The sequence below is a fragment of the Odontesthes bonariensis genome, chromosome 13 (genome assembly GCF_027942865.1).
Source record: "Odontesthes bonariensis isolate fOdoBon6 chromosome 13, fOdoBon6.hap1, whole genome shotgun sequence".
Classification (NCBI taxonomy): Eukaryota; Metazoa; Chordata; class Actinopteri; order Atheriniformes; family Atherinopsidae; genus Odontesthes; species Odontesthes bonariensis.
The window spans coordinates 9592088-9619111 of NC_134518.1; the positions used below are offsets into that span (position 1 = coordinate 9592088).

A 27024-nucleotide genomic window follows, 5' to 3' on the forward strand; every position below is an offset into this window, starting at 1 on the left:
TTTTATGCCCAATCATGTTACTCACATGTTGCCAATTAACCAACATGTTCCTCCAACTCCTCTTTTTTTATATATACATCACTTACTTTCTCCAGGTATTTATCTAAACCTTTTTGGAATTGAAGTTGTACATTTATTTGCCAAAATGCTTCCCTGACATTTTCTGAGTTGCCATGGTGACTCATCCCACAGCTGTCATGTTACCAGCTCATAAAGAAACCCTGCATGTCCAAATTCTTTGGCGATACTCTGCCCTGAAAACCAACACTGACGAGTTGGGAGTTAGAACAGGTCAAGCCAGCAAGTGCCTGCAGTCCCTTTATCACCCCACTCGTGCTAATGGAAATCCAGGAGATTCTCACCATATCAGCTGAAAGTTTGGATACTTCCACCGGCTCATTTTGAATGACGAACTGTCTAAACTTTTAATTGCTACCAGTTGTGTCCATGTTTAGAAACAAGTTTCAGGAGGAAAATGCACTTGGAATGAAAAGTTCTGCCCTCTTTCACATATATGTACTGCTCTTTATGGTGGTGGTGTGTGTCCTTCACTGTATAACTGTGATGTTTCTTGGACGGGGCTCCAAGAATTATTGAGGTTTACGTTGTGTTCACTCAAGCATTCTTTTTTTTCCCCAGCTCCCAAATGAACCACAGATTCAGACCTATAGAATGAGACGGACTGGTATGTCGAAAAGGTTTTAAGCAATATTTGACAATTAGTGCCCATGAATTAAAGCCTGAGCACACTCTGTCTTCAGAGGAGCTGTCTGGACTCATTAGGACTGTTCGTGTTTTTCCTGCCATGTGAAGTTCCTGCAGAATGTTTTTAGCTCTGCCGCACAGAAGCAAGATTTAAGTGGAAAGGATCAGCGCATTTGTTAGGTCAGTGTTACTGGAGCATGCTGATGCCAGAATTAGACAATGTGCTCATGCAAGCCTTGCTTGAGTGTGGCTATAGCTGTCAAAAAAGTTTTTTTGGAGGAAGTGGGAAGGTTTTTTTGTACCAACATGCAATGGCCATGAAAAGAGCGACACAGAGAAGGTGAATGGAGATGGAGCTTAATGCTACACTTTTCCATGCAATTGGCCTTGTTCTTTCAGGATCCATTTTGTCTTCAACTTGTCTCTTCTGATACTCGAAGTCAGGGTAATGAGGTTGACTACTATCTTCTGATTATTTACATATAGACTTGACACTTATAGTGCCTTAATTATGATACAGTGAGAATCCATCCACAGTATACACTGGTCAGACACAACACTGAAAACACCTGTGGAATATTATATGGGTGAACCTATGCCAGTCAAAGCACTCCGACAAGTGGCGCTGTGAAGTGGAAGTTGGAAAACGCCATTAGGGTGCAACTCAAACATCAATCGGTATGTTGGTGGAAGAGGTGGCAGGATTTCTATCTTGGAGGTGGCCAGTTACGAGTATTTTGTAATAATCATAGCTCACATAGTAATTCGATTTAGGAAAGAAAACAGCTTTTGTTTCTGGAACCAAACTTCTTCAAAATCTGGGTTCAAATGTTCCCTTTTCACAACATTTTGCTTGATGTTGGCAAAAGATCTTGAAGAGTAGCTGTCAGGTTGAGGTGCGTGGAGGTGTGGACTTTAGCTGCACGATGTTGGAAAAAGCTGAAACTATGCTTTTCACTTTGTTTCAATGCATGGAACACTGGAAAAGAATCCCCTACATGCCAGGAGAGGTGCATCATGGGACGTCCCCCAGCAGTCTAGGCCTATAGCAGCATAACTATGGGATGTTTCAGGATCACCTGAGCCATCCCTAACTATAGGTTTATCTAAAAGCAAAGTTTTAAGCTTATATTTTAAGGGTAGAGAGGGTTTCTGCTTCCTGAACCCAAACTGGCAGCAAGTTCCACAGAGAGGGACCTGATAACTGAAGGCTCTGCCTCCCATTCTACTTTTAGAAACTCTGGGAATCACAAGTAAACCTGCAGTCTGAGAGCAAAGTGCTCTATTTGGAAAATATTGCACTATGAGATCTTTAAGATGTTATGTAGCTTGCTCATCAAGAACTTTATGTATGTATGGAGAAAGTTGATTGCCTGCTAATTCTAAGGCAAAAACAAAGTTTGTACAATTCTAACCAGCTTGTAAGTCTATAGTTTATGTGACCACCTTTATTTTTCAACACAGCCTGAACCGTCTTAAATCATTTATAATTTCAATACAGAGATGGATCAATTTAAGGGTGCATCTCAATGCATCTCTCAGGTTCTGTGTCGGGTCATTGCTGGATGTTTCATGTTTCTTGAGGACATCACTTTCAGGTAGTGTTCTTCTGCTGTAGATAGTTTTTTAAGCCTCAAAATATTTGAAGGACGCGCCAAGGTTTTGTCTCAACTATTCCTCAAGACCACTTGAGTGAGTACAAGAAAGTTTGCCCCCCTGCAAGCAAAACATAAAGAAGAGAGGGCTGGCTTAAGACTTTTTATCATGCTGTATATAACGTGTTGGCATGTTTATTTGTACATTAACAGTTTTATTTCCCTGCTACGCCTCTTCACTCTGGGAGGGAGGGAAGTTTTAAGGCTGTGAATAGTAACAGTTGCTTAGGAAGCCTTTAAACTCTTATAATCTCATAATTTGATCCAGTGAGCTAATTGAAAATTATCCCTCTGCTCTGACACACACAGGCTCCTCTGCTCCCCCGGCACGTCTGGATTTCCCAGAGAAAGGGAGGATTCAATTCAATAACATTAATAATATGTCAGTCTTGGTGTGAAGCAGGCCAAGGTTTCATAAAAGGGCTGAATCACGGATGACGTGGAGGAAAAAAAAAGCTGAATGAGTCAGTCATTACAGTTGGTCGATCTACATTTCTCTTTTTTTTTAATTATCATAAACTGATAAGAATAATCTCCTTATCTGATGCTTTTTTTAAATGTCATTCGACTACTTTTGCAGGTACACACAATACATTTTTTCAGAGGGTAAGAATACACAGATCTGTCCACACAGAAAGCAACCCACAGACACCTCAGAGACAGACGTGTGTCTGTACTGTAACTCTGCAGGTGAAACATTCCTCTTCAGACAGGAACAATGGGAAGCAGGGAGCAAAGGAGAGCGCAGAGGAGGCGTGGAAGGCGAATAATTGCAATGAGAATAAATCCTGACACACAGAGGGAACGAGGCAGGGAGACATGGAGAGGTGAGAGAGAATCTATTTTAGTGAAACACGAGGAGAGAACAGGGAACCCCGAAGACTGACAAGCAAAAAAGACTAATGTGAATAGCTGCTGCAAGAGTTACAGAGGTAGAGAGGTTTTTATGAATTTCCCATCATCCTGTATCCCCTCTTCTCAGCTTTCATTTCTTTGACATATCACTGCCATCACAAATCAGGTCCTCCAGGAATGTGAGATCTTGCCAGAATCAGGAACAGATCATACAAAGTTAAATGTGTTGTTGATTGGATGCTGTTTTTTAAATTTCAACTTTCAGAGTTGCATTTTCAATTCTGTAAAAAAAAAAAATTAGTTGAGAAACTATAAGGACAGCATGTAGCATAATGGATGTTTTACAGCAACTGGGACCTATCCAGAGTGGAACCCACCTGGAATTTACCTGAAGTATTTATTGAATATTTGTTTTCCAAAGCCAAAATGATTTTTGAATAACACTAGCCCCTTTCACACTGAGAAGCAGATTGTCACTTCGTCCCGCGTCGAGCAATGTGAAAGCTTGGCGTATTAGGTGACCTGTGTCGCCTGAAGCCAAGTTCAGGGGGCGTTGCCTAGTGGCAGAGCGTCACACGAAACACATAAAATGCTGGGCGTGTACAATGACGTAGGCACAAGCCATGCGTTGGAGGTAGGGTTAAATACACCTGTCTGCATCAAATTTTTTAAAAAAAGGTTGGCGGGACACCTTGAGAACTCGTTTTTGCAATTGTATATGCAGTTCATGGAGATGTTATTTTACGGGGTGTGGATGGTCACAACGTGGGATGCCGCCGAAGAACATATGCGGAGAATACAAGAGCACTATAATGTCCAAGTTGAGGAAATCGCCCTCTGCCACTACTGCCGTTGTGGTCATTAATAGCATGGAACTTTTTCCTCATGGCCTTTAGTTTGTTGGTCACCTGCGTCTTGCTGCGTGGGAAACCGCGCTCTCCCATCTTTCTCGCCAGCCCTTCCAGCAGAGGTCCATCTTTCACCTTTCCCTACATGTGGCGGTAAATAACGTCCTCTGCTCGGAGGCTGAGGAGCTCGCGGACCTCCTTATCTCCCCAGTTGGCCATCTTCAAAAATGTCTCGAACTTGAAGTAAAACAGAGTAAAACTTGTCCTCACCTGTCGCTGTTGTTCTTAATCAGCTGTCCATTCTGTCTTTTAGGGCGTATTCACACCAGGAAAGTCCGATAGTTCACTTGCTTTGGTCCGAACTTTTTTTTTTCATTTTGGTGCGGTTTGCTTTCAGACTGTACATTTCAGTAAACGGACCAAAATATGTCAATAAAGCCACGCGCCCTGAAGTCGTTCGGCTATTGGTCAGAATCGACACGCGCAACACAAGTAGTAGTTCAAAAGTGAATGTATTCATGGACGCTTTCCGTGCCGTTATTGCTTTTAATATAATCAAAACTATATGTTTTTTCAACGTTTTGCTATTTTCACAACTGTGTAATTACTATGCTGCTGTACAAGTAATTTATCAACAACGACGACAAAGGGCAAGGCGGCTACGGAGGAGAACGCTGATTCGGTCTTTCGTTAGCTTTACCACAGCCGGTCTAGTAATTAGAAGAACGACGCTCTGTTCTGTTACCTAGCAGCAGACAAACGACGGATGCTCCCGAGGTACAAAAAAGCTAAAAGTCTGGGATTAGGTCCGGTCTGCTTTCTCACCTCCAAAAGATCCGCACCAGGGTTCGTTTTATCCGGACCGAGTCCGACCTTTGAGCTCGGTCTCGGTCCGCTTGTTTGGTCCGGACCAGAGTTCGGTGGTTTGTATTCAGACCATCCCGAAAGGTCCGAACAAACAAAAATGTGGTCCGTTTGGTCGTTTGGTCCGGACCAAACAAGGTAGGTGTGAATACGCCCTTAAACTCCTCACGTCACGCCATGCCCACGTCCAACCCGCGTCAATTGTGTTCACACCAAACTCGGCTCGGCAAAAAGACTAGGGTCCGACGCGGGTCGAAAGGCGAATCGAGTTGACACGCCAGCCCGGGTCGTCAGTGTGAAAGGAACAGCGGACACGCTAAATTCGCAAATTAAACACGGGTTCTTCCTCAGTGTGAAAGGGGCTACTGAAATCTATAACACCTCTCTTTTGAACCTCCTTCAATCAAAATGTTACATTTTGGATAATGTATTAACTCTTGCCAGAATGATCCTTTTTTAATGGCACATCCAGCAGGTAGTATTCAAGGCAAGGCAAGGCATCTGTAGCCCCTTTCACACTGCGACCCGCTACCTTCGCGGGTCCAAATTGCACCTTCGACCTGTGTCGAGCAATGTGAACGCTTGGCGTGTTAGGTGACCTGTGTCGCCTGAAGCCGAGTTCAGGGGGCGTTGCCTAGTGGCAGAGCGTCACACGAAACACAGAAAATGCTGGGCGTGTACAATGACGTAGGCACAAGCCATGCGTCGGAGGTAGGGTTAAATACACCTTGAGGACTCGTTTTTGCGATTGTATATGCAGTTCATGGAGATGTTATTTTACGGGGTGTGGATGGTTACAACGTGGGATGCCGCCGAAGAACATATGCGGAGAATACAAGAGCACTATAGTCCCCGAAATGTGGCGGAAAATAACGTCCTCTGCTCGGAGGCTGAGGAGCTCGCGGACCTCCTTGTCTCCCCAGTTGGCCATATTAAAAAATGTCTCGAACTTGATGTAGGCTAAAACAGAGTAAAACTTGTCCTCACCTGTCGCTGTTGTTCTGAATCAGCTGTCCATTCTGTCTTTTAAACTCCTCACGTCACGCCACGCCCACGTCCGATCCGTGTCGATTGCGTTCACACCAAACTCGGCTCGGCAAAAAGACTAGGGTCCGACGCGGGTCGAAAGGCGAGTCGAGTTGACGCGGCAGCCCGGGTCGGCAGTGTGAACGCAACAGCGGACACGCTAAATTCGCGGATTAAACGCGGGTTATTCCTCAGTGTGAAAGGGGCTTTTATTTATATAGCGCATTTCATACCACAGGCAACTCAATGTGCTTTACATAAAGACAAGGCATTTAAAAGAACAGCATAAAGCAGCAATTTAAAGAGAAAAAAAAAAATAGAATAAAAATTAAAAACACAGTTAAAAGCAATCAAAGAAGAGGGGAAAAAGAAAGATATAAACTCAACCATACGCACACCGAAAGAGAAATGTTTTTAACCTGGATTTAAAAGTGCTTACAGTTGGGGCTGATTTCAGTTCTGCTGGTAGTTTGTTCCAGTTGTGTGCAGCATAACAGCTAAAAGCTGCTTCACCGTGTCTAGTTTGAACTCTGGGCTCCACTATCTGACCTGAGTCAGCAGATCTCAGTAGGGCTTTCACTATATTCAAAAATCAAACAAATCAAGCAATTTTAAATCAAACAACCAGAATTAGAATCATCCAGTGTTCTACTTATGTTTACAGGAATATGAACAGTGCCAATTAGCCACATATCTTTGCGTTTAGATCTTGCTTTCTTGTGATTTTACCATCCTCTGTTTCAGTTGTCCCCATTATTATTATTAAGCAGCTGCAATCCACACTCTGGACTAATGTACATATTAAGCTCATCAGATAAGCTACACTGTAGAGCACAGACAAGTCAACCAAAAAAGGTACAAAAAAACAAGAAATTTTTTTTTTTTAAATTTTGAAACGGTCTCGAGATTTTTGTTTGCAAACTGACTAAAGAGAATTCTTTTTTTTTGTCTCTCACAGCCAAGTAAACACCATACAGATGTAATCACACTCAGCTGCTGCGGGAAATAATGAACATACTTGAGAAAATTCCCATCAGTCATTCATGCAAAGCCTTTGTTTGATACTAATGACAACAACACGGCATCAACGCCTTATGAACACCCCGCTGCTGTAGCCACAAAAACAGCTCCATTCAGCTTCATAAAATGCAGACTGGATCTCAAGCTTGATGGTTCTATTTGCAGGAGAAACATACACACATGCCCCCACACACACACACACACACACACAGTCTAAATCCCACACACCCTCAATCTGCACAAGCGCAAACATTGTTGATGATTTTAATCACTATAACATGCTGAGAACACAAACACACCCTCAGGGTGCTAATCAATTACTGCCGAGCAAACACACAAAGAAACACACGCGCGCCCACACATACACACACACACATTCAAGCTAAACCAACTTCATTCCAATGCAGTTTTTTTTCTCAAAGCCATTTCGGAGGCACGTGTGTTTATGTGTGTGTAGCGCAGGATGCTGCTTGCCTCAGCAGAAAGCCAAAAGCTTTCTCACCACAAGAGCCCAGCAACACACATGCATGATGTGTGGATGTGGCTTTGGTGACCAACGCTTGTCTTCGCGAGAGGTAGAAATTCTCTGAGACTGACACATGTCAAAGCTTCTTGTCTGCCCTTCACCAGCTCCATCAATCAAAATATGTTAAGCAGAGGCACCAAACCTGAAGCATTGATCAAACATTTCCATATCAAAACAAAACTCATGTTTATTCAAGCTCTCTGTCGTTTTCTTTGCTCTGCCAAATAATTAGAAGACCTTTTAAAAATTGCCATTTGGGACAAATTCTCTCAATAATAAGTTTTAAGTGCCTCTATTTTCTCCTCCCTCCACATAAAGAATCAGTTACACTTAATGTCTGAAATGCAAATATGTCTCATGTTAATCTTCAACTCAAGCATTCTGTGGGGGCAACAAACACAGAGTTGTACACTTCTCAGCGTTTTGGTTCCTCACTGTACTGATAGAGCCACCATTATGATAATACTGGGGTCTATCATAATTATCTGCTAATTGACTGCCTAATGAGGTGGCGTTCATTAGAATGCTCATTAATATTCCATCATCACCACTGATAGCTGTAATCACAGCAGGATGGGGTTTCAAGGTCCTACACGAGTGTGTGTAAGAGCTGGTGTGGACCCTGCCTCCACATGCAGCACTGTGCAAAAAAATGCACTGATTTATATATATTTATATGTGCAAACAGAAATGCAAATACAGTATATAAGGCAAAAAACTAAAGTTTGCACAATTCTAATAAGCTTGAAAATCAACATTTGGTATGAGCTCAGCCTGAACTCTCTTAGACAAGCTCCCCTGAAGGAATAGTTCTCCAGGCTTTTTGAAGGACATTCCAAAAGTTTTCGAGAAAGTCCGGCTGCTGGGAAGCAGATCATGAAATATAAATTGTAAGCATGTTATTGATATTTCCTTTTTTTAGGTATCGCCCCAGCTCTCCACTCCTCTTATCTCTGCTGGTCCACAAAATCGAAGTTTATTTTGGTGAAATGTTGCAGCTTATTCACAGCGGATGCCTTTTTTTTCATTCTTCAAATTCTGCAAATACTTTCAACTCACCTCTCTTTGAACTCACATAATTACCACCATGAAAAATAATTTTGCCTCTCACTGTCTCATCAGACGGGCACCTCGCTGTACATTTAGAGTAGTAACCCGTTGTTTCTCCCTGGGGAAGCAGTAGGCGAGCTACTAACAGCTGCACACCTATACGGAAAAAACATAGACTGAGACTCTACGGCTCTGTGGAACGACTCCCTCCTTTGAGTTTCTGTAAAATAACAGCGCTGTCGTTGTGTGTTGCAGGTATGCCTCTCAGTCTGGACTGCAAGGCCTTTTTCGGCTACAGCGGAGAGAACAGGAGGCCCATCATCTACTGGATGAAAGGAGAAAAGTTTGTTGAAGAACTCGCAGGACACATTAAAGAAAGCGAAGTCAGGTAAAGAGGCCAGCATCTACGCATTCAGGCTCATTCTCAGGAAGAAAGGGGAAATAAAGAAAGCCCAGGAGATTTACAAATTGGATATGAGCTGAAGTTGAGTAAATACTAAATACACGGTAAAATTGCACCACTGCGGCAAATCAGTGCAAGACAATTTCTATTACATTCTGCCAGGTTTACAGGTTTCTATTCTTAATTAATTTCTGAAAGAGCTCAACTCAAGCTTCCTTCCTCACGCTGTCAGGATCTAATTTCTTCTCCCATGATTTATGACTCGGTGAGCGTCCTGTGACAGGGATCTTCTCAACTTGCCTGAAAAATTATGAATTCTAATAATAAAGTTAAATTGAATTAATTTTCTCCCATGTTGGGACCAATTACCTCGAACTCTATTGGGAAAATCCTGGTTGTCTGCGGGGCATCAAATATCATTAGAACAACCTGCTGGATCGCCATGGTAACCGCTGGAACATTTGTAATGTCACAGTCGCTCTCCCACCTGCTCCCTGAGTACAGGAAGGATTAGCCTTGTGTTCAAAGATGACTGTGTCCCCTGAAATGTCTGACCTTGGCTATTCAAGCTCGTATTTGTGCAAAGTTTGTCACCTTCTTCAGCTGAATGGGGAGAAGTCTGTGCACTTCCCTTAAAAACTGAGGTTTCAAGCGCAGCCTGGGCGAGCAAGACTCGGTACCTCACAGCTTCAAAAGGAAGTTTAACTTTTCAAATGCTGACAAAGAAAAAACCTGAAAACTCCAGCAGAGAGTGGACTCGTCAGCAGAGGCCGGGAGTTTGCATTAGCATTGTGAGAGTTTTGAAGCCAACAAGCAACACTGTGTCAGCCGCTGGCAGCTGCAGTCTTATAAACTATATGAACAAATAAAAAAGGCGTAACAAACCGCACTTCTGACTGTTCTGATGCTAGTTGTAGATTTTGGAGCACAGCAGATTCCTCATCTGAGCCTGGGTCTGACAGAGCCTCAGAAATGAACAACTGAGTGTTTTCCCTGAGGATAAAACAATCATTTCCGTCTTACTGTGTGCAGAACAATGCAGACTGTGAACCGTCACAGTGGATGTGGTTTGCCCAAGCATTTCTTTTTTTCTCTTTACCAGTTAAACAAGCTCGAGCAGACACAGAATTTCTAAACACGGACTCACAACTAAAGCATCATATCATGTATTAAGGAGATCTTTGAACTGTACCAATTAAACGGTTTGTTAAAAACTTCCCAAAGATTCACACAATTTATCTTAAAATGATAACAGAGATGAATGGTTTCGTGGGCCATCACCTCCACACCTATATACCTACATGCCACTCTTCTTTCCCAAACAAATATAAAACGCTGCGCTGCTTTTGGTGCCCTTTAAAAGCAGGCTGCACCAAAGCCATAAAGCATGGAGTAAAGTACAGAGGATCAGGCTGAGCTCAGACGACTTGTCCGGTTTCACAGACTTTACTCCTTTTTCATTCTTTGGAGCCGAGTAAAATGGAAGTTACAAGGTTGAAAATGTCTGAAATCTTATTGAAGATAGCAAAACGTGCAGACAGTACAAGAATCTTACACTAAAGGAGCACTCGGAGAGCACGTCCTTTGCCAAGGCCAGTGCGCTATTCAGCGCGATCTTCCTCCACATCTAAAACTGAATGAGCTCTTGCTATGGCCATGCTTTACACCTCCACCGGGTTTTATGAAATTCTTGCAGAGTGGCACTGAAACTCTTCCTCCACCTTAGCTATGTCTTGACTTCACTTGGAAGAAAATGCAGCAAGGTGGCAGTCATTTCTGCTCATAAATTTGCCTCTGTGGGCTTTTTTAAGTGCTCTGTGAATGGGGTGGAGTTAGAAAAAGGCATGGACGACTGGATCATGTGAAAGTTTAGAAGTCTTTAGTATTTTGAAGGTCCACTCTACAATTCCAGCCGTCAGGATTGGTGCAGCGCTGCAGAATCCCAGATCAAAATATTTTATCGTGGAATTAACCAGATTGGTTGCAAAATCAGTAAACACCCTTCCAGTATATGAGAGCGTGGCATTTCCCTAACGATGAAGAGCAACATCAAAATTTGTGTGTGAACAAATGGTCATTACATTTAGTGTTTTCTTTCTGGGGCTCTCTCCATCAGACATGTCAGTGCCTGCTGTGGATTGTTTAATATGGTAACATCACAAAAAAAAATATGAGAAAAGGGACAATAACAAAGAAGCAGTTGTTCTTTGTTTTCACCATCTGATTTCATCGGTGCTCCTGAAACACTCGGCCTCTAAAGGAATAAACAAGGATTCGAAGAATGAACGTCCATTGTGGAGAAAAAAGTTTTTGTTTTGAGGAGAACCACTGCAGAACTGAACCGGAGTGACACTGAAACACTGAAATCAGCTGAAGATTCTCAAGTTGTTTTCGCTATACTGTAAAGTTGATCAAAAATAGGTCTTCCTTCATATTAGCCATAATATGCTCCGTGGTCTATAGCAAAATAAAGCTACACTTTACAATGCCACAGACATAAGAGTAGAAGAAGGGAAGGTAAACTGTGAGATAAATGAAAGAGGAGCTTTAACATTAAAAGCGCTGCAATCTCGGCTCTCATTCAATGGCATTCCCTTAGTCCCGGTGTTATGCCGAGAAGTGCATGCCTGCAGAGGAATGCATCCCCATTCACGAGAGCGCGCGTAACCGTTTCAGGTGTGGATTATTATATTTATCCAATAAAGTTACAGTGATAATATTGAGCTGACAATGGTGTTTCATTCGTTCATCTTTTTTTATCATATCTTCATGTAGATGAATAGTACATGTACACTTATGATAATCCGACAATTGTACTGTTTAGAGCATCTCTTTCACCTATTATTATATTGTTGTACAAATATTCCAAAGTAAGGGCCGTGACTAACATTTTTGTTGTAAGCCCGAAAGACGGTTGGAGACATTTTCTATGAATATCAATCTTTACTCGGTGTAGCCCAGATGAAATAATCTAAAAAATTAACCTAAAACTATGAAATTTGATTATTTTAATTTTAGACTTGTTGAAATTTCCATCTGTTAATTCAGTCAGGTAAACAAATAATGTAGTTATATCATTTCATTCCAGACTCTCTTTAAAGCATGACCAGCAGGGGACCACTTTTTGGCCTAACACCGGCAGCCTGTGTCCACACCCAGAGAATGGAGGACGCAGGAGCAGGAGATGTTGTATCTAAACGCTTTTAATTTAGGAGCAGAAATTCTCAAGAAACAGAACAGGCTATAGAAATATTAATATTTTATGTATATATATATATATATATATCCCAAAATGAGAGAAGTATATCTATGAAAACTTATCAGAAAAATCAAAATCACAACACTATGCGGAGGAACAAACAAAAGGTCTATCAAACTTTAACTTTAACTAAATGTCACTCCTGCTATGGAGGAAAAAGAAATAAACTCTCCTAAAAAAATCGGAGGCACTACTCTATGAAAATTTATAAAACAAAACTCACTCCAACTGGGAGGAAAAAAACAAGAATGCTCTGAAAAGAAACTTAAACTGGTACTTTAACAGGACTACCTTATCAAAATTTAACAAGAACAAAAAATCTCTCTTGGTGAGAAAATAACAAAAAGGCAAACTTGGAACGTGGCTATGGTCAGGCTTGGAAAAGGCGAGAGTGATGCACATGAGACGAACAGATACAACACACTGGCACAAGACAGGGGGAGACGCGGACTTTTATGCACACAGGGATAATAGGGAACAGGTGGAATCATTCATACGACAATCAGACTGGAGCACGAGAGGAAGGGCAAGTGACCTGAAATGAGAAGGAGAGTCATTTCAAAATAAAACCGGAAATGACGAGACATGACATGGAGACGAGACAAAAAACCCACTTGACCTCACCGCGGTGTGACAGCCTGATGCCGATAGAGACAAACAGTAGAAGCCTCTAACCTGAAATGAGTACGACACATTGTCATGTTTGTTGTTTGCAGAACCATTAGTGACATACTGTCTCTAACTGCACAAAGTGCCTCCAGGCAGGAAAGCTAATTTCATTGTTCCCTCGATTTCAGAGAAACTCTCGATTCTGTGTCTTCAAAGGCTGGATCCTATGCAATATTCTTTTGATGAAAATATTCTGAAATGTATAGTAAATATATAGTTGGTACAGAAAAGTACCAACTAACTTCATGAAAACTTTGTGAGGGCAGTAATAGCTCTCATTAGTTCAAGCAAACATTGGAGCAGGGCCATTCCCCCATGGGATGTAATATGACGCATATGCGGAAAAAAAGGGGTTTAGATCAACTGTTCATAGTTGCTACTTTTATTCTTGACTTCTACACTTGTCTCATAAAATCCAAGTTGATTAGCAATGTTTCAAACACACATTTACATAGAATAGTGTGTGTTTTTGACATAAGACAATGCAGTTTGCACTAAAAGCATATTTACTACTTCAGTACATACTTCAAGTTACAGCCTTCCTGTGGCAGTTTGAAAGATATCTTGAATTAATCAATCTTCCATTGACATGGAGAGAGCAAAAGCAATATATTGCTCTTGCTCTCTCCATGTTTTTGCTCTCCGAGCCCATTTCGGTGCAATGCTATTCATCCTTGGTTCCCACATTGTGATTTTGTAAAAGTATTGCAAAATGTTAAAGCAACACTGGAGAAGTTTGTGAACCTAGAAACTATGTGCTTCTGAGTCATTTTGAAATACGTTGATATTTGTTTGGCATATTTCCAAGCCTGAAACTGCCCTAGAGCGTTCCGGTGCCGAGACACAGCAGATCACATCTTTGGTTTCCAGCCATTTTTGTGGGCTTTTGGTGGTATTTTTTGTGGCCTTTTAAAGCATAACAGTGTTTTTTATTTTTTTTATGCTGAAAAAAAAATCTCAGGAGGTTTTTCTTTTCACTCCCAACTATCAGCTACAACTTCCTCATTCTTACTACCTAGGAGTAGTCAAAGTTTTTAACATTAAACAGTGTTTTAAGGTTAGGTCTCCTATGTCTAACACGTTTCACAGTCCACCAGTAATGATATGGATCCTTAATCCTTCCAAAGGGATATCCTTTTTTTTGTCCTCCTTCAGTCCCTCCTCGGGGAGGTCAGAGGTCAGAGTCAGCTACAGTAAGCAACAGCAGCTCTGAAGCTGGGAGAGCTTGAACAGAGGTTCTATGCCTTTAGGATGGTGTCTGTGACTGCTAAACCACTTACCTGCCTCTGAACTGTTCACTCCTGGGGAAATGGTGATGCAGATGAAGAGAGCAGCAGTGTGCATGAGGGTTAAACTTGAAACTAATCCTTCCCTGTGGTATTAAATTAACCTTTGCCTGATGAGTTCTATATCTCTCAGTCCAGTCCACCTCTGATCTAATCATTCTGCTATTCCAAATTCAACAATTTGACTACTGCAGGAAGACTTTAAGCTCCCTCCACCTGACCTGCTGCAGCACTGGCCCTGTGTGCTCCAATAGCATCCATTTCACTTCTGTGGCCTCCATGATAATGTGAATACCTATGACTATCATCATCATCATGAACCCTTGCAGAACGTGAGAGAAATATTGACACTTATTAAGGTTGACACCTCATTATTACTACAGAAACCAAGGAGCACGTTGAGCTGTGAACTTCTGAGAGGGCAGAAGTTTCACATTTATTCTCCACACTGCACCTTCATGTCCCCTCTGAAAGCATACATATCTCTTTAGAAAATGTAAACACATCTTGTAAATAATTCAAGTACTCTGGATCAAAATACAGTATGCTCAACGCACAGCCAACAGAGTAAATATGAGCAGTATCATCAGTTTCTCTCCAGCTATTGGCAGAGCACAGCTTCACTGCCGTCCAGCTATTTCACATTTTTGCAACTCAGCTATCATAGTTCATGGTTCCTTCATGTGCAATGAATGCATAATCACTGTAGCCCAACTTAGGCCAGTGCTTACTTCATATATTCACTTGAAGTCAGCTCTGGCCCATCTGTCTGGTGATGCAGAGAGGCTTCTTCACCTGCTTAAAATTCAAGTCAGTAATGTAGTGCAACCTCTGTCAAAGCCTTGCTGTTTCAGTGACGTAATAAAGTTTGTCAGTGCTAATGTCTCCTCTTTATGAGTATCTCAAGTACAGTACAATAAGTTTTTTTTTTTTCCAAAATCTGTTTTCAATCAATGGTTTTCAAATACTAACATTTTGTACTTTATGAAACTATTGTACAAAATCAACATAATAAGATTTAAACACCAATACCACCTCTTCAGTCTGCCCCAGGTCTCCTCCCAGCGTGACATATCAAACACATTTCCCTGAAAGGCATCCTGACCAAATGCCCAAACCACCCCAACTGGCTCCTTTCCATGCAGAGGAATAGCAACTCTTCTCCAAGCCACTAAGTAATGACCAAGGTTCTCACCTTAGACCTAAGGGTGAGTCCTTTGGACAAAGCTCCTTTTGGCCGCTTGGGTTTGCAGTCTCATTCTCGACAAAGTCATATGTAGACATACACGTAGACTGTGTATCGATGAGCCCAAATCATTAACGTAAATTAGTGAATCATGTTGATGATCACATGACACCAGAGAATTTCTAGCTCTGGGAATTATTAGAAAGTTTCAGAAAAGGCCGGCTCAAAAGACTGAAGTGATTTTGACATGAGCCTTCATCCTATCACGGTTACGGAGACATTTCTTTTAAATGGCAAGGCTTGCGTTGCTCTTAGTCAGCAGTGGTGTAGCTACTGACGCTCATCTGAGAAGGGACTGATCATGAGCGCCGGGGGAAAGTGTTTTGGGGCAGCAGCAGGTCAATATAAAGAAATAAAATCTCACTGCATTTCCTGGAGCTATCCCAAAAGGAGCGTGTATCCGTTTTAAAAGGAAAGAAGTCCATATTTGCTGAATGGTAGTGTGGTAGTGGACTTACACATTGTCATCCAAGAGAGGGGGCAAGAGAGAAAGTAAGGAAATGAAAAACTGGTGGGGGCCGAGTGTGGACACAACTTTTGGAGGGGATGTGAGAAAAGGGTTAGAGGACGTGATAAGTTTTAAATTGAGGATTTTAGCGAGTCGCTTCTTTGGATAGACACCTGTGATGCTCAGCCCAGTCAGACATGAGAGTGACGCATCGCTGAAGTGAAATGACAAATATGAGAAAAAGAAGAAAATAACGTACAGAAACACAAATAATTCCAGGCCTTTTGCAACTTTATCCTGCAACTCTTTGCTCAGTAATTTTATCCATCATCATAATCCTTTACTCGTATTTCGCTGCTCTTTTCTTCTCCCCTTTCTTCCTTAATGGCAGTCGGAAAATAGAAGTATGGAGAGGACAGGAGTTCAAATCCCACAGGGATCACCCATGCAAAAAGTGTGTGTGTGTCAATCTTCTTTGCCTGGAAGCGCTCGGATAAAAGTCTTTAGTGAGCTGCAGTACATGAGGATTCTACACAAGCTTGTCATGGTTGGACTGTGCCAACTCTCATGAGGTTTAAGCCCTGGGTGTTTTAAAAGCTGGCTGGTTTGCATCGCTGTAGGTCGAAAATGAGTCAAACCAGCACATAATGTTAGAAGGAGCAAGAACAAAATTATATGGACCCGCCTGGTCGCTTTTCTGATGCGAGTGCTCGTTCTTCACTGGGTGTGCTCATTACCATTAGTTTATTACCATCGGTTAAAACCAACCCACCCCAAAAACACGGCTAAACTCAGCCAACCTAAGGTTGTGGTATTTATGTGACTTTCAGTTGTTTTTTTTTTTACTCTTCATCAGATGCTATTATGCCCAATTAACTCTTTCATCATTTCTAATTTTGCAGTTTACTTTCAGACACTGTTACAGAGTCTTAACAGAGCATATTCATAGCTCATGATCCTTTGGCTTTTAACGCTTAAACTGCCATGGTCTTCTTTTTTCTTCAATCATTTTGAAGCTATTCTCCATTACCAGTTGCAACATAGCCATGAAATGCAAATTTACATAGAATATAGTATGTAGTTTAGAGTATTCAGAGAAAATTGCCATGTTTGTTTTTGCTCCAGTTCATATCTCTGCCTGGTTCTGAGATCATAATTCCCTGAACTGTGATGAAAGTTTAATCAAAAAATATAATTCTGTCTGTACACACAAGACCTTCCATATTCAAAAGAGGTATTGCACATCGATGTTATCACATATGTCATTCCAAAGGCCTGCGTTGGTCTGTCAGAGCTCCCAAATGTTCACACTCGTTTCCTGATCATTTACTTGTAGAGTCAGGCTGGGATTACTGAAGTATTCAAAGCCTAAACTCAGTTATCTTCCCAAGACAGTGGCTATAAAGTAATTTCCAACTATTATTACACTTTGATGTTCATTAAACCGCCCTTTAAACAATGACATCCAAATGGTGCTTTAATGATTCTTTTTAGATCAAGACTGACAAACTCTGGATTTTTCCTCCTGCTTGAAAGGCGCCAGAATGTAACAAGTGTAGGAAATGGATAAAGGAGTCTGTTTATCTGCTCTGAGATTAGCCACAAATTCAAATCCCAAAATCCATTATATGCAGAAAGGTGTCCCAGCCTAAGATGCTAGCTGTTGCTAAATAAGCAGTATTTAAGGTAATATTATCAGTGCTCCTTTTTATGTGTCCCAGTAACTATATATTTACCCGTGATGAATTGCAGCAGAGCGGGGTAGGCATAACAACGCCGCGTAGCAGGCAACGACGAGAGCGCGGAGGGCTGGAGGAGCGAGAGAGAGAGAGAGAGAGAGCTGCAATTAAAAAAAAAAGGCTAGTGGTAGTGATGGCACGGAGACAGACACCGATTCTGCTTATGAACATTTAAAACAATTTTACACTCTTGCAAACCAAGACCCTGACGTCATTTCATATTATATATTCTTTTTTTAATTAAATGCTGGTAGATTTCATTGCACTAAGTATAGAACTAGTCTACCTTGTCTGTACTGCTGCAAGTTTCATCACCTGGTAAGAAACCCACAATTGCAGTGTCATGAACAAATGTCTACAATCAGCAGTTTCAAAGAACGTATAGTGATTTCTAGCTCGTAGTGTGAAAAAAAGTATTTATTTGAATATCTCATGAAAAAAGTAAAATGAACTGAACTTTGAACTAGTTCAGAATTAAAATTGTGAACTTTGAACGTGAACTGTTCACTTTGAGCATGTATGAACTGAACTTGAACTAGTTCAGAAAAGCTGTGAACTGGCACAACACTGCCCTCAGAGTACTGAGAGTAAACGTACACCTGCTGGCACAGGGAAAGGGCTTTAATCAGCTTCTCTTAGACAGTTAAAAAAATCAGTTTAAACATGCCTTTTTGGGGTGGGAAAAAAAAAGGGGGGGGGGGGTCACAGAATCATTAGATATTGTTTAAGAGTAAAACAGGAAAGTTGAAACAGTTTAGTTAAGGTGATGTACTCCAATCAGCCGTAACATTAAAACCACTGACAGCTAAAGTAAGCAACACTTCTTCCTGATCCGGTGCAATGTTCTTCTGGGAAAACCTGTATCATGGGACTGACATGGATTTCACTTTGACACCTACCTAAACATTTCTGCAGACCAATTACCCCCCACAGCCATACAGTATGGCAACACCAGCCCCTTAACGAGCAGCTTTCCGCAGTGGGACAGCACTGAGCCTTGCAAAAACAGCTAAGGAAGGGCTTAAAAGCATGTCAAAGAGCCTGAGGTGTTCCCCTGACCTCTAAACTCTCCACACACCAATCTGATGGGACCTGATAGCATCCATGGGAAGGAAGCCCAGGACATGAAGACCCTCCCCACCACCCACAGGGCCCAAAGGATCCTTTGCTAAGGTCCTGGTACAAGACTCTCCAGGACACTTTTAGATGTTCTTTGACCACACCATGACTTGTCAGAGCTCTTTTGGCACAATGAGGAGATCACACTCTATATTAGGCATATACACTCTATATCATAATGTTATGGCTTATCGTTGTATGAATGAATCCGGTACGACTTCTTCGAGTGTTATTCTGCAGTGTTGCTGTGTCATCTTCTCAGTAGCAACATCTGCTGCTTAGGATGAAAACCGCAGCACCAGAAGCACAGATATAAACAGTTTTAGAGCACTAGGGTGGTTTCAATCCAAAACACAGAAGTATCCACAAATCTATGGAGTTAATGTTAAATTCAAATGACAAAATGTGCCACTTGTCATTTTTGCCTTAGGTCTTAGCTGGATGTAGCCGCAGTTCTTTAGACAGCTGTGACAACAAATGGAGATAAAAGAGACGGCGGCATTTTGCTTGATAGGTTTAAATATAAAGCCAGATTAATCAGAAGCGTGAGTGAGACTGATCTACATAACTATCCATTACATTTCTATCATGGCCACTTGCAGTGAAGCAGGGTAGTAAAATCTGTTCTGCTACTGTTATGCCATCTGTGCTGAATACTCTGCCGAGTCTGCCATCTCAGCACGTTAGTCTGAGCTCACATTTCAGTGGTTATAGCTGAAAATGACCTTTGAATGTGCACATTGTGACCCAGACATCAGCACAGCCCCTTCCACCTCCTCCTCCTCCTCCTAATCCCAGGTTAGGAAGGGGAGGCGCGACCTCGCCATAAGGACAGGGGCTTTTTCCGTCTGTCGCCTGCAGTTTCTGCACATGCCTCTGCTCCCTCTATCACTGTATTAAACCTGCCCTATATACTGCGCTCCATCAAGCTAAACTCTTCTGCCGTAATGGAGTAGTCAGTGAGACGGAGAGCTAATATCTCTCAGACATGTTTACTTCTCTCCCTGAAGTGATCAGGGAGAGGCGAAATCTTCTTCTCATTCTCTTTAAATATTTAAATATTATCTAAAAAATAATGTTGCTTCTCTGTGTGACCCTTTTCTATGTGTCCCTTTGTGTGTCCAGGATCTTGAGGGAGCATTTAGGGGAGAAGGAGGTGCAGCTGTCCTTAACGTTTGATGCGGTGGAGGAGGCAGATCTGGCCTACTACACCTGTTACGTGGAGAACCACATAGGAAAGCGCAGCGGGAGTGCGATCCTGCAGAAGAAAGGTAGATTTTGGTTTTTTTTATTAATTAGTTCTCATTTCTTTGTGTTGAAAAAAACTGGCATCTCATTCTAGTCTTATTATCAGTGCTTTTTTAAAAAAAAAAAAACTTTAATCTGTGTGGATGTTTGTTGTTAAAGAATCCAACATCTACACAGTGGGGGATCAAATTCCTTTTGGAAAGCTCAAAGTTAACGTGAATATTTCTTATGATACTTCTTGATACAGTGTTAGCGTGGTACAAAATGAATGAATGAGTAAATCAAATAAAGGGTTTACTTGACAAACTCAAAATCAAAAATCCAATAACTGCTTTGATTTGGATAAGTTACCTGCAGGCATTAAAGTCGCTCATCCAAAAGAAACAGAAACTCCTTATCGGAACTCAACGAGTCAATGACTAGTCAAATAATATATATTTCATTCACTGATAGCATGGATTTATTTGCCTCCTGAAAGTTGGGTAACAGATTGATAACACTACGAGGAAGCTCTTGTGTCAGTGTGTCAAGTATGTAGCTACAGAGAGATATTGGTTTTCTTATCTGACTCTCAGCAAGACAGCAAATAAGTGAGTCTCCCAAAGTGTGGAAATTCAACATTTACAGTTTATTTTCTTCAATTTGATCTCACCAAACCTTAAAGTGATTTTCCAAATATATTTCTTCCTTGAAGATGATACTGGATGGTATAATGTATGGAAGACAGTACAGGAGGACATCCCTTTCAGCAGCAGTTACCATCAGCAAAGACTGCTTATGAGAAAGAATTCATTGAGTTAATTGCCACTAAAAAATCTAAATGACCTACTGGAATATTAGAGCTTCCCTTCTGAATTAATAGATTTTGATTTCATGAAGGTTATCTTTTCATTTTGTAATAATGCCTTGGACAGTTCTTAACTCACTTTTGGTAGTTTCAACAATCTCCTTAGTGGCTTAGTTTGCTCGATTCAGCCCAACAATTGAACCCTTTTGAAACAGAGCAATGTAACATCTGTTCCACAACCCCAGGATGTGTCTCTGACATGCTTGTTTAAGGAACGAGAAGTTACTCACTGCATCAGTTAGAGTTAAATGACTTGTCGACAGCTGAAACATATTAATCACTGTGGCACTTTCAGGTGGGGACTCTTTGTTTGCCAAGGGAAGGTTATTGTAATGGCAAAGGCAGCCAGTAGCCTGGTTTTCTGTTTACAAGCAAAAAAAAATCTTTATGGAGCTGATTAAATAAGCTGTGTAGTGACCCCGAAGGGTGGCTTTATTGGCTACATTGCTTATGGTTGGAATTCAATAGAAGCAGGAGTTTCTTTACTGGATAAAAAAAAAAGCCACTGAGGTGGGGAAAAAACCTGCAGTGGGTATCCACAAAGGGGAAAAATGGAGACAGATCCTCTTCAGAAACGACTTTCATACATGGAAATATCTGAGATAATATATCAGAGAGGATATATGTTTGCCGGCTCAGTCCGGAAAGAGATGGTGAGTGTCATTTTAGACTTTAAGTGTTTCCTCTTTTTCAGAGCATTTAAAAGCCACCTCACCGGAGAGCCAAATACTGTTTTGTGCATCAGTGGAGGATTTCATTTTTATTTTTACTGTTTCCATTCACCTTTACTTATTCACATCTTTCGATTGCGAATCAAAAACAGCAATTTTAACCTGGCTGCTAATAAATTCTGAGAAATATTATGAAGGCTTTCAGCCCAAGAGTAGAGCTACATTTCTTATATTTTACTGGCTTTGCAAATACAAAACCACGTCTGCTCTGGTTATCTGGGATATCCAACTCTCTGTGCTGCTTTCATGGCCTAAAACAGTAAATGTATGTGGGTGGGAATAGCTTCCAAGATAATGGAGCCCCAACGTGTGCTGTTTTTACGAAATGCGTGAGATATCAAAGCTCTTCCAAAGCTTCATTTTAAACATTTGGGTAGCTGCTCTGAGGCAGAGTGAGGCAGAGTAATGCTGCTTACATAATCACAGACTTCATCTGCAGACAATGCAAGAGGGAAGAAGTCACAGCGCTGGACTCTGTTTGATTGACAGCCAAGCGCCAGAAAGCACAGTGAAGAAAACACCACAGCAGAGAGTACTGAGCTCCACAGATGGAGACAAAGTTATGCTAATAGTTAGAGCTTTGAATATGCATGACACAACTCCTTTTGTAAAGCATTTACAGTCGTTCTGCGGCACAATACTCTCCTTCCGAGAGAAGTGGGGTCTTAGTGAGTCAGAGGCCAGGATCCAGAGAAAGGGACCGATACCTACAGACACTGAGAAAAAAAGAGAGAATGGCAAAGCAGCGCTGGAGGAGAAGATGAATTGTCACCGTTACCTTCAAATCTCAGAGGAAAATAGAGCCGCATGAGTGCCCGCTATATGAGACAAATGTATGCGGTGCGAAAAAGCAGGGACAGGGAGAATTGGAGACAATCTGCAAAGAGATAAACAGGCGAAGAACGATGGGAGGTGGAACAAGGCAAGAAATTAGAGAACAATGTAGAGGTGATAGATGCAGACAGAGAGATAAAGATTGGAATGGTTTGGGAGGGTATGAGAGGAGTTGGGGAGATGAGACAGAAGAAGGAGGAGGACTAAAAACAGGTCTTCCTTTATCCCCATCTGACTTCTGCTGAATGCCTTCGGTGTCAAATCTATCTTACTATACTTAACTAGCACCCCAGGGACTGTCACACACAGATTCAAGCACACACACTCACACAGGATCACAGACACACACACCAACCTCCAGAGAGGGTCCAGATGAGAACTGTGAGGTTATCATTACTTAACAGGGTGATTACCTCCAGAAAACTGTGTGTGTACATGTGAAAGTATTTGTACACAAAGTTTTAAACCAAATACAGAAGCAGTACTATCATATTCAGCATATAGTATGTGCATGAGTCAGATGAAGATGGCCATATGAACAAAAAACACTCACTCGGGGAAATTACGGGTATGACTTTGTTTAAAATCACCATCATGTCAGTATTTAGTACAAACCACATGTTTGTACACGTGTGGCGCTTGAGGCAGGTTTTTGTAGGCTTTTTGTTTTCTATGGAGCAACACCCCCATTTTCAGTTGATTACCCATAAAGTCTTGCAAAATAGAATTGTAAAAACTTGCTTTGGCTGGTTGAAAATGAGCCATCCACAGGTAAATGTGCGGGTCCTGTGCACACATATTTACATGCATGTCATATTTCCCCTTTTTTCTTGGGTGCAGTTCTCACCCCTTCCTGATGATTTTTCTTTTTTCCTCAGTCATCCACAGTGTGAGCAGTGAGATGTTTGATCCGTGGCTCAGAACATACAATGCAGTACAGAAGTGGTTTGCAGCCTTTTGTTTGATCCATATCCCCAAGAATAGAACTCTTTGACTGGTCTGCTTTTCCTTATCTACATCTCCTCATCTCTGATCATTTTATAATGAAAGGAAATGAGCAGGAGATAACAGCATTAAGCTGGATTTAGCTCATTATATGCGTGATGAAAGGAGGCTTATTTTTCCGTGTATCGCTTATCCAAATATTTATTCAACTTGCCACCTGCTGGTTCTTTTATGTTTAACCCTTGAGTTTAAAGCTTGAGTGTGGGAGTTTGTACAATTCTAACAAACTCGAAAGACAAGAACTGTTATAAGCACCTTTAGACTTCAACACAGTCTGACCTAACCTCTCAGACATGCTTTCTTGTAGTTTCTTCCAGTCTTCAGGAATAGTTCTCAAGGCTTCTTGAAGGACATTCCAAAGCTCTTCTTTGGATGATCCCACACTGCTTTAATAATGTTGAGGTCCGGGCTCTGGGGAGGATTCATCCCTCCATAAGAACTGTTGCCACTGATTTTCAGTCCACTTCTTGTGTCATTTGGCCTTTTCTCCCTGTTTCCCTGCTTGAATGATTCATAAGTCAGTGTCAAGTTGGCTTAACAAACAAAAAGCACATTCCTCTGAAAATGGCCAGTTACAGAAAACAAGTGAAAAAGCAATCAATGTTCAAAGAAATACTTCGAAAGACCTTCAGAAAGTCTGGAGAAGTATTGCTCTGGAGAGGACCACTTCAAAAGATTACAAGAAAGGCATGCTGCTTGGAAGCAAAATATAAAGAAATGAGGGGTAGATGAAGACTTTCTACACAGTATTGTTTAAATGAAACTTTCCGCCCTAGTTGAATTGATTTATTTGCTCATGGCTCCCAAAGTTGTTGCGCATCTGTCCCAAAAGCACAAAACAAAAATAGCATAAAAGTTTCATAAGGCATGGAGACGTTGTGCACATGTGTGAATGAACATAGACGTACTTTATGTTTACATAAATGTAAAATGGGGTTTTAATTTTGTGATGACTGGGTTGCTGTTTCGATTATTTGGAAAATATCATGAATACTGTTTTTTTTTTTTTTATTGAAACTTAATCACTCAGTATTGCTGATACAGAAGCAGCCCAGCCTGTAATTTTATCCTTTACCCAATTACAACGGGTAAAAATGTCATCCATGGAGGTATCGGTCGCATTGTAAAAATAACATATTGTTGTTCTAAACAAATATTGTTATTGCCTTAGAAAATTGGGGGATGAGACGTTTTTGGTAAAGTGCCATGCTATGATAAAACGTATATTGGTCTCAAATCACACAAAGGAAAACGGTTTGGAAGCTCAGCTCTTAGCTAATCCACCTTCTATGAACCTGCAAACTTGATGACATTTCAAGCACAAAGTCTTGCGTGCTTTCGCTTGTGGCGGACATTAAACTGTGAAAATCAGTTATATTACATCAGCAAAGAGTCAGATGTCTGAGTGTGTTGTGAATATCATTACACAACTCTAATGTATGGCCAAGAAAATCTATGAATGCAGCTTTAATTCCACCAAAAGAAGCATTCAAGGCTGCAATCTTTTGGGGAAGCACATATACAGAGATGTTCAGGGTTTGAATGAGCACATCCTTAATGAAGAGCTGTTCAACTGAACTGTGTTATACTGAAATCAGCAGCTTCACTGACACACTGATCAGCTCTTGAAATTTCTCCCCTGGCTGTTGACTGACAGCTCACAGAGCCAGCACAGCATGTTGCTCTCTGGGTAAACGCTTATTGAAACACCACAAAAGTCGCAGACATAATCAGCTTTTTAGATGCTAGTGGCTAAGGATTTAGCCATATAAACATTCACAGGGCTTGCAGACTCAATTTCTCACCATAGAGTGTTGATGATAAAGTGAACTCACTCCATAGTCAGAGACTGTTAGCCTCAGACTTTAGCAAAACCATTCCAATGAGCAAAGTCATTAGTAACTTCCACATTGAGTCAAAAAGTTCACCAACCAGGCTTACTGACTATTAGCCTTGAAGCTAACAGGGTCACATTTGGGTGCCTGAACGCAATGCGACAGCCTAAACAAAGCACAAGATATCCTAAGTTAGCACACGTTATCAAAGCTTGATTTCATGTACCGAGTGTGTGTGATTGAATTAGGATGTGCTCTCACTCTGCAATGACCAAAAGTAATGCGTTGATGCATCTAGGTTGCACACATGCACTCACACAGTCGCATGCACCTACAATACACACAGCATCTACTTATCGTAACTGACAGAGCAGAAAAAGCTGCCTTCAACCACCATGACGAGAGTCTTACTAGAAAAGAAAACGGAAGAAAGGAGACGGAGTGAAAGAGCTGACCGGCGAGGGAAAGGGAGAAAATTACTAACAGGAAGGACGTGTGGTGACTCTGCAAAGACGTGGACATAGTTTTTTCAAAGTCACTCAGAGGTTTATAAAAGGTTTGCATCGTGTGTCTGTCGTAGGTTTGGTTTAGTATGAGGAAGGGAGACGAACGTTAACAAAAAGACAAAGTTTCTCTCCTCAATCGGCTTTAAAAAGCACAACATCTTATCATCCCTGCTCAGAACCTCTGCTGAGATTGGGATTGATTAAAGTTGGCAAACTTCATGGCCTGATAATAAAGACAAGGAGGAATAAGTCTGGAGAAAACACGAATGACAATGTAGAGCAGACAACGATGACAACCATTTTGAGAAATACTTTTGTGATAATACACTTGTCAATTCTAAGGCTTTGTGTATGTATCCGGATTTCAAAAACATTATCAGGTCCTTACCAGGTCTTAAAATGAGGTAAATCTACACATGATCTGTGTTGTTGTTGTTTTTTTTTTAAATTAAAACTCTGCCAAAATGCAGTAGCAGTCTGGGATGAGCTTTGTACACCCCATGAATACACTTTTAGAGCCACCTTTAGCAGCAATAACTAGACGCAATTAATTTCTGTGTGATGTTATCAGTCACTCATATCCTTGTCATGGAATTTTGGTCCACTCTTCTTTACAGCATTGCTTCAGTTCATTAAGAGAGCTGTGGATAAATAATGCCCACAAACCTTAAGGTCCCACTTCAACGTTTCAATCAGGTTGAGCTCTGCACTTTGATGGGCCATTGCATCACCTTGATTATTTTCTCTTTCAGTCATTCTGTTGTAGATCTGCTGCTGTGTTTGGGATCATTGTCCTGTTGATGACCCAGTTTCAGTCAAGCTTTAGCTGTCAGACAGATGGCCTCACATTTATCTATAGAATACTTTGGTATACAGAGGAGTTCATGGTGGACTCGATGACTGCAAGGTGTCCAGGTCCTGTGGCTGCAGAACAAGCCCAGATCATCAGCCCTCCACCACCGTGCTTGACAGTTGAAATGAGTGTTTGTGTTGATATGCTGTGTTTGGTTTTCTCCAAACGTGCAGCTGTGCATTATGTCCAAACATCTCCACTTTGGTCTGATCTTTGCAAAGGACATTGTATCAGAAGTCTTGTGGTTTGTTCAGATGTAACTTTTCAAACCTAAGCTGGGCTGCCATGTTCTGTTTAGAGAGAAGAGGCTTTCTCCTGCAACTCTTCAAAACAAGCCATACTTGTTCAGTCTGTTTCTAATTGTACTGTCATGAAATTTAACATTTAACATGCTAACTGATGCCTGTAGAGTCTGAGATGAAGCTCTTGGGTGTTTTGTAGTTTTCT

At 41.3% G+C, this 27024-nt stretch overlaps 1 protein-coding gene across 2 annotated transcripts in view; it reads left to right on the forward strand.

Moving 5' to 3' along the window:
• Positions 1-27024, forward strand: part of il1rapl2 (interleukin 1 receptor accessory protein-like 2) — a 516058-nt gene that overhangs the window by 473007 nt on the left and 16027 nt on the right. For both annotated transcript variants that reach the window (XM_075480861.1, XM_075480862.1), the window contains exons 8-9: positions 8805-8937; positions 19844-19989. In XM_075480861.1, coding sequence (XP_075336976.1) covers positions 8805-8937; positions 19844-19989 — 279 coding nt within the window. The remainder of the gene's footprint in view (positions 1-8804; positions 8938-19843; positions 19990-27024) is intronic.